Source organism: Geospiza fortis, unplaced genomic scaffold (assembly GCF_000277835.1).
Source record: "Geospiza fortis unplaced genomic scaffold, GeoFor_1.0 scaffold183, whole genome shotgun sequence".
In the NCBI taxonomy this organism is placed as follows: Eukaryota; Metazoa; Chordata; class Aves; order Passeriformes; family Thraupidae; genus Geospiza; species Geospiza fortis.
The window spans coordinates 89,302-97,483 of NW_005054447.1; the positions used below are offsets into that span (position 1 = coordinate 89,302).

Consider the following 8,182-nt stretch of genomic DNA (forward strand, 5'->3'; position numbering starts at 1 on the left):
ACTGAACAACTGCAGCTCCCTCTGGAAATGCTGCCGTGCTCCAGTTAATCTCATCTGGAGCAGATTCCAGGACAGGGCTGCACGTGGGGAGCTGCAGCTCTTTGCCTCAGAGCCTCCCAGTGCCACTGAAAGCCCCAACTCTGATTTTCCGTGTCCTTCCCCTGCCTGGGCTGTTCCCCCAGTGCCTCCCTCCCGTTTGTGAGGGAGTGAGGAGCTCATTTGCCAAGGACAGATTGCCACTGACAGCCTCTCAGCAGGCAGGACGTTTCCCCAGTGTTTCTCAGGCCAATTTTCACGCTCCACAACCCCAATAATTCTCCGTGTACCTGAAAATTAAGGTTGCTTTGCCCAACAGAGGAGAAAAACACAAGAGTTTGTGTTTACCCCCCAGTTCTGCTGCGTGTCATCGCGGGCGTGTTTATAAATAGATTTTTGGAGGAGTGTGGGGCTCCCGGGGAGGCAGTGCTGGAGCAGTGCCTCCACATGATGTCAGCAGTGTGCTTTTGAGGCCAGCCTGCCAGGGGGGATGTAAAAATCTGCTCTTGGCAGCAGCATTTCATGGATAATGCCACAGGAGCTTGGCTCTTGAACAGGGAGCTCAGGACTGCCACATCCTGCTGCCTGCTCCCATCCCTCCAGTTAAGGGAGATGGAATATTTGGTGTGTTCTGCCCCATCAGGTGGCTGCTGTTTCCTTATATTTTTATTTTTATTTTTATTATTTGTATTATTTTTATTATTTGTATTATTTGTATTATTTTTATTATTGTATTATTTTTATCATTTTCATCTATTATTAATTTATCATTTTATTATTGTTTCATTAATTTATTATTATTATTTTTTTTTTATTATTTTTATTTTATTATTTTAAATATTATTATCCTTATTTTCATGGTAAGCAAAAAATATCTCTGCACGTCCTGCGTTTCTGTTTCATTTTTTCCCCACAATGTCATGGATTCTCTGGTGATATTATTGCCGATAGGGCAGAACACAGCGAGAATCTTTCCAAAAGTGATCAAAAACTGGGAGAATTCTTCCCCTCCAGCTGCTGGGGGTGTCTGTGCTGGCACAATTCTGCACGATGAAAACGAGATGCTTTTCCTCGCGGGGAGGAATGTGCTTAGCTCAGTTCGGAGAACAGGCTGGGAGGAACGCGATGCTTTTTTTAACGGTGACAGACGTTACTGAGTGCAGAGACCCCCTCCTCCAGCGGGCTGAGGTGTCCCAGGGCAGCATCCCCGGCTCCTGAGCCCTCCCAGTTCCCAGGGAGGGCAGCGCAGGCTGCCGAAATGATTCATGGAAAAATCTGCCAAAAATCAGATGATTCCCAGGCTGCCGAGCCCCTCACCCATCCCTCTCCGTTTCCCCTCCCCTTCCAGCAGCTTTCCCTCCCCCACCCCTGAGCCAGGCATCTCGGAGAAAGGCTGTGCCTGCACAGCCCGTGTGACAGCAGCAGGGACAGGGACAGGGAGCCGTGCCTGGGGCTGGGGACAGCCTGGGCACAGCCTGCATCCCTCTGGAAACCTGAGAGCATCCTGAGCAGAGCCTGCATCCCCCTAAAGCTGGGAGAGCCTGGGCACAGCCTGCATCCCCCTAAAGCTGGGAGAGCTGCCTGGAAAGAATCTGCATCCCCCTAAAGCTGGGGAGAGCATCCTGAGCACAGCCCGCATCCCTCCGGAAGCTGGGAGAGCTGTGTGGGAAGAGCCTGCATCCCTCTGGAACCTGGGAGAGCAGCTTGGGCAGAGCCTGCATTTCCCTAAAGCTGGGAGAGCCTGAGCAGAGCCTGCATCCCCCTAAAACCGGGGAGAGCATCCTGAGCAGAGCCTGCATCCCCCCTAAAGCTATGAGAGCATCCTGAGCACATCCCGCATCCCCCGGCAGCGCACGGACCCCACGCTCCTTCCCTCCCCCGGCGGCTCCTCGGACGCTCGGCAGCACAAGGAGGGCGGGATGGGATGAGAAACACCCCCGGCAAGCCCGGAGCCTTGTGATGAAAACAACCGGCTGTGCAGCTGAGCAAAATGCAGCAGCGGGAGGCGAATAACGTGCGAGGGGAAGCAGCGGGAGCCACGGGCAGGCTGCAGAATTCCCCCCCGGCTCCGGAATCCAGCCCGTTCCTGGGGGCTGCGGGTTTGCCGCTCAGCCGGAGGAGCCCCTGAGCTGGTTTTGTGCGTGCGTTTGTGCTGTTTCTGCTGGGAATCTCCTCGGCACTCGGGCTCGCAGAATTTCCCCCGGAGTTTGGCAGGAGCTGAGCCCCGGGCAGTGAAGAAGGGAAGGAGGAATGAGCAGAGCCGGGATCCTGCGGATTCTGTGAGGTCACAGCTTCAAGTGGGATCATGGGAGGGAAGCAGGTCAAATGGTGAGCGATCGTGTGCATTGTGATGGGTGTTTGTGAAAATTCGGGGCATTCACGGGCTCGTGTCCCTGAAGCCTGGGCTGTGCTGGAGGATCTGGGGCTCAGGGGAGGCAGGATGTGGGTTAAGGAACCAAGTGGTGAAAGGAATAAAGTGGAGCAGTTTGCATCATAAATCTCTCTTGGAAAGCTTTCATTTCCCAGCCCTCGTTTCTGCATGCTTTAATAGGGAATGGTTCTGCACTTTTAAAGGCATTGCATCAGAGGCTGTTTCACACTCTGATGGCTCAGGCTGATACAGAACCTGGGCAAGTGTTTGCAGCATTACTTGGGTGATGCAGAAAGCAACCCGACCTGTGCTGCTGCTTCAGCTGCCTCTGGCCCTGCCACTGTTTGCAGAGTTTGGGAGGTGGTTGTGGATGCTGGCTGAACCCAGGGGCCTTTGAAATAGGGAAACTGCCTGGAAAGGGTCTGGGGATGTGGGGATGCCTCAGGAAATGTAAAGCTGTCTGTGCTGGGGGGACCTATCCCCACCTGTGGTGCCTTTTCTTGGCTTTGGGCTGTGGATCCGGTGCTGGCAGAAGCGGATGTGGAATGTTATTTCCAGGCTTGTTTTTCATCTTGCCCATCCTTTTCCCTTCCCCTGTTTCACCACCTTCTCTCCCATCTGTGCCTGGTGGTGTTTTTCTGGGACAGCTTCTGCATGGATGAGAACCAGCAGTGCCTCGGGGTGAGGGCAGGTTCAGAGCATCAGCTGGGAACGGGAGGGAGGGAAGGAACTGAGATCTGTTCCTAGAAAGAAGTGAAATCCCTCCTGGAGCTTCTGGCCATGTCAGACCAGCTGGGCTTCCTGCTGGCATCTGTGTTGTGTGAAAGTTCCATCCTTTCCTCTGGCCCTTGTTACATAATGCAATCCCAGCAGAGCTGCCAAATCAAGTCATAAACAGCATTTTAAAAAACCCAAAAAGCCATCATTTTATGCCATGCCCCCATTCAGCAATGAGCAGGAGCAGGGGCTGGTTTGATATTAAATTGATATTAAATTTGATATGAAAAATATGCCTAATGAGGGACTGCTGTGATGGATTTGGAATTCCTGGAGGTAAATCCTGGAGCAAAGCCAGGTGGCCAGGAGTCCTTTAAGCATCACGGACACACCTGAAAGGACAGGCACCGTCCCTGTGGGACGTTTCTATTGGACATTGATTATTCTTACACTTTAACTCAGGGGAAGTCTGGGCCACAAAAATCTGGGCTCAGGTCTGTAATTTGAATGAGGAGAGGCTGTCCTGGCCGTGGGAGTGGGGCAGGCAGGAGCAGCAAGTCATTTCCATCTCTATTGCAGGGCTTGTCCCATTCTGTGGGAGCTGTGGGAGACGAGCAGCAGTGCTGGGAAGATGCAGGGAGGGAGCTGCTGAAGCCTCTCATTTTTCTAAACCTATTATATTATTTCCACACTGTTTTTCTTTTTGTTCCCTGCCCTTTGTTTCTGTGTTGGGGGAGAATGAAAAATTAACTCCTGCTCACACTTGCAAGGATTAATTCCTGCGACTTTCGGGGTACATTGAATGGGTCATTGAGCTTCAGCCACCTTTTGATGTTGTCTGGGAGATGCACTCAGGAAGAATTTCTGAGAAAAAGATTGCTTGAAGCTCCCGGTCAGCTGAGATGGCTCCTGTGAAAATATGTGGGCACTTCCAAGAAGTTTTAATTGAAGAACACGAGTGAGTGGAATCTGACTGTCGAATATATTGGGATTTAAAGTTGGAATGATTCATCTGAAAGCTCTGGAGCAAGAGATGAAGCCAGGGTGGCTTTTTGTCCAGCATAAGGCTGGCAGTAAATGACTCCTCGGTGTGGTCCTACCCCTGTGTGAGAGTCTGAATTAATAAATTTACACGTCCTGGGCTGGGTTGTTGAAGGTTTCTCCGGGATGCAGATAATTCTTAGATAAAAGTGAATATGGAGAAATGCTTGTTCAAAATTAGTGTTGATTAACATAATCTCCACCATCTAAAAGAGCTGTTCCTGCCTTGCTCTGCAGCCTGACTTCCCCCAGCCCTGTGCACAGTGCAAAGAGTGAATCCACCGTAGCCCCCTCGGAGGAGAAGGAGAGGCTTGTGATCCTCCAGGCTGAAGAAACAGAGCCTAAACCAGGTAAAACCTTGGCATTGTTCTGTGTCATCAACTGGAAAAGGCCCTCAGGGACCGAAGTGGTTTAGTGCTGCCTCCAGGGTGTCCTTGGGCACTGAGGGATGCTCTGCAAAGCCCCCAGGTCGCTGTCACTGTCCCCGGTGCTGTGCTTGGAGATCTCCCTGAGCCCAGTGCAGTTATAAATAAAGTGTGTGTGGGACAGCTTGGAGTGCCTCGGGAATGAGGCAGGAATCCTGGGCACAGGTGAGCTGCCAGCCCTGGGCTCCAGGAGTGCAGCAGGGCCCTCCTGGGCTGCCAGCAGCACATCCAGCCTCTCTCTCTTGCAGAAGAGGCCGAGGCTCACTTCCAGCCCGAGTGGCAGGCGGGGAGCTCTGGGTCCTGCCTGGAGAACTCATGGGAGGAGCAGCTCCTGGAGCAGCAGGACCACCTGGAAAAGGAAATGGAGGAGGCGAAAAAGATGATTTCGGGTTTGCAGGTGAGAGATTTCTCAGAAAGTGCTCCCTTCCAGGGTCACCCAGCCCTGCACCAGTCACTCCATGAGCTTGGCTGAACCTTCACATTTGGCACATTCTCCCCACAATTCTTAATTTCTGGGGTCTTTCCCTCACTTCCCCTCCCTGCCCCTCAGCGCAGTGTGTGTCTGGCTGTGCCTGGAGAACAGAGCCCCTTGATCCATATGGTGAAGGCCCTGAACTCTCTCCGAACATCCCTTTCTGTTTGTGCTGGGAACCACAGTGGCTCTGAATTGTAAATATTTATGTGGCAGTAAACAAAGCAGAGATTGTGTGAGGAGCACAGGCAGCTGGGCGGGCACTTTCCCCAGGGGACAATGGGCAGGACACAAAAGAGTCACCAAAAAAAAAAGAAAAAATTCCTTGGTTGACTGGTAAAATCCCTGCATTTTATGCCCACTGGGAGCAGGGACAGGAGGGACTGGCACTGCTGCCCCCTTGTCCCCTGGGAGTGGGGAGAGGCAGCTGATGTGGCCAGGCAGGAAATTGGATTTGGTTCATCGATTTTCCTCCTCTTACTCAATAATTGAGAAGCTCCAGATTGTGACAGTTTGGTTGAAATATTGGGGATCTGATGCACACACACCCTATAAGGTGCTAAAGCTGAGACTTCACTCCCTGGAAATCTGAGTTGTCCTTGTTTGGTTCTTTCTGTGGGGAAGAGCATGGGCTGACAGACCCTTGGGAGAGCTTTGGCAGGGGATAAATCTTCTTGTTCATTCCTGGGGAAAAAAAAAAAACCAAACTCATTTTGAGGGAAATAAATCAGCAGAAATGAGAAATGAAGCTGGTTAGGGACTTAATAGGAGTGACTGCTGGCCAGAGCTGCAGCTCACCTCTTTTCCTTTGAAATCTCTGAAAATGAGATTTGATTTTTTCCCCCCTTTATCTCCCCAGGCTCTGTTGCTCAATGGGTCTTTACCTGAGGATGAGCAGGAAGGATCCTTTGAACTTTCTGAGCGTGGAGCCTGCCCTGAGGAGCAGCTGGTGAGCACAGCCCTGGACCCAACTTCCCCTGCTGCAGCTGCCTTTTGCCCTGGCCTGCCCCTGCTGCACAATAACCACGCTGATGTTTTGCATTCAGATCATCATCCGGAGCCGCCTGGACCAGAGCGTGGAGGAAAATCAAGATCTGAAGGTGACAGGGTGACAGATGGAGGGGGAAGAGAGGTTTTGCAGATTGTACCACTTGATTTTTTAGGGGAAAACGGGGTGGGGATGAGGCAGGGTGAGCAACATGATGGGTAAAACTGGGAATATTCTGTGAGGGCTCCAGCTCTGGAGGCTTGGGACCAGTTCTGGTGCTGGCAGAAGTGTTTGATGTTGGTCTGAAGGACAGATTTGGGGAACTGGGCAGTTGTTATTTTCCTCAGGACTTTAATAACAGAGATCAGCTCTTTGTCATGTTTGTAACTCATTAAAATGTCTCAGGCTCTTGGATCAGTGGGAAGAGGAGGGATGTGCTTCCTCCTGCAGAGAAAACACCAGCTCTGGCTGGTCCTGAAGGGGTTAACAACACAAGGTGCTGTTTAACTAAATTGTGTTGCATTTGCAGAAGGAGCTGCTGAAATACAAACAAGAAGCTCGGAACCTCCAGGGAATAAAGGTGAGGAAAGGTGCATTTCATCAAAAATGAACAGCAGTGCTTTAGGTGAGTAGGGCCAGCAGACACCACACACCTGAGGAACCTCAGATTGTGGAAGGAGGAGTATTGGGGGATCCTGTGGTTTATTGCTGAATTTTTAGGCAGGTGTAAGGAGATGGGTTTCCAGTTTTCTGCTTTGTCTGTAAGATTGTGGTCAAGTATTCCCCTTTTTCTTAATTTCCCCCTGTTTCTCCTAACCAAACAGAGGCATAAATTGGTTGGTTGGCTCTTTTATTCCCTCCTCTCTCTTGGAGTACCCACCCATCAGCACTGGCCCAGTGAACTCAATCCTGCCAGCACAGGAAAAAGAGCCTGGGGTGTCCCTGTCCTGCCCAAAACCAGCTCAGTTTGTGCCTCTGGAGTGCTGAACACTGCTGATCTCCTCCTGACAGGGGTATTTTTAGAGCTGCCTGTCAGAAGGGAGCAAACAGCAGTAGCTGTCCAAGGTGCAGCTCTGGGTGAGTGAAAGGTGCAGAATTAGTGCTGACTTTGGCCTCTGCAGAGAGGATTTCACTGCACAACTGGGTCACACTCAGGGCTTAAGGCTCCTTGTGTCCTGGGCTGATCTTGGCCTCTCTGTGCCCTCGGGATGAGTGGCTGGGGCAGGAGCTGCAGGGCTCAGCGCCCTCCAGAGCTGTTCTGTCCATCACAGCCAATACTCATCACTTCTGGAGAGGGAAATTCAGGCTGAGGCAGAGAAATCCCTCTGTGCTGGTGGCCAGAACGTTGGCAGGGAAATCAGTTTTGGGTAAGGGAGAGGCAGGAGGGCTGAGAGCCCCTGGCAGCAGCTCAGCCCCGGGTGGCCACAGGGTGTTGTGGCCCCTGAGCCCCAGGGAGGGGTCCCTGTCCCCGCTGCCCTCCTGCAGAGGTCACCTCTCCCCAGGACGCCCTGCAGCAGAGGCTGCTCCAGCAGGATGCTGCAGTCCTGCAGCTCAAGCAGGAGCTGCTGAGAGCCAGCATGGACAAGGAGGAGCTGCACAACCAGAACGTGAGTCACTGCTGCTGCTGAGGTTGTTTTGGGGGGGTTGGTGGCCCCAGGGGTGGCTGCAGCAGAGATTTCGGGGTCGTGGGATAGGGAACAAGCAGCCAGAGGTCTCTGCACAGCACAGGCTGCTCACAGCCTGCTGGCCAGCTCTGAGGCTGGACATTCCTGACCTTCCCTCCCGCTTCCTGTCCTCCAGGACCTTCAGCTGGGACAGGGAGGGGCTTTCCCTGATGTTTTCAGCGCTGTTGCATTTGTCCCTCCTCACTCCCTGGCTCAGCAGGTGGCACCTGCCCTGTGCAGGTCTCTGTCCACAGGTGCCACCCTAAACAGCATCTCCCGTGACCTCTGTAGGTTTCTGGTCACCCTTTGGCACAAGGGGCAGAGGTTTTCACTCTCTGGGAATATCTGCCTCACACCTGGCTGTTACTCCTGCAGGTTGACCTCCAGAGGAAGGTTGAAGAGAGAAACCGGCTCCTGGCAGAGTACAAAGTAATGGAGCCTCTTCCGTGGGGTTTGGGTGGTTCCTCT

At 52.4% G+C, this 8,182-nt stretch overlaps 1 protein-coding gene across 2 annotated transcripts in view; it reads left to right on the forward strand.

Annotated features, from left to right (window-relative positions):
• Positions 1-8,182, forward strand: part of DIXDC1 (DIX domain containing 1) — a 28,142-nt gene that overhangs the window by 14,633 nt on the left and 5,327 nt on the right. Inside the window, exons 1-8 of one of the 2 annotated variants that reach the window (XM_005427516.2) lie at positions 1,210-2,364; positions 4,403-4,515; positions 4,839-4,987; positions 5,922-6,011; positions 6,109-6,162; positions 6,580-6,630; positions 7,553-7,657; positions 8,090-8,143. In XM_005427516.2, coding sequence (XP_005427573.1) covers positions 2,342-2,364; positions 4,403-4,515; positions 4,839-4,987; positions 5,922-6,011; positions 6,109-6,162; positions 6,580-6,630; positions 7,553-7,657; positions 8,090-8,143 — 639 coding nt within the window. In that variant the 5' untranslated portion in view covers positions 1,210-2,341. Of the gene's footprint in view, positions 1-1,209; positions 2,365-4,402; positions 4,516-4,838; positions 4,988-5,921; positions 6,012-6,108; positions 6,163-6,579; positions 6,631-7,552; positions 7,658-8,089; positions 8,144-8,182 lie in introns of those variants that run through there. The other variant, XM_005427515.2, reaches the window with a different exon arrangement.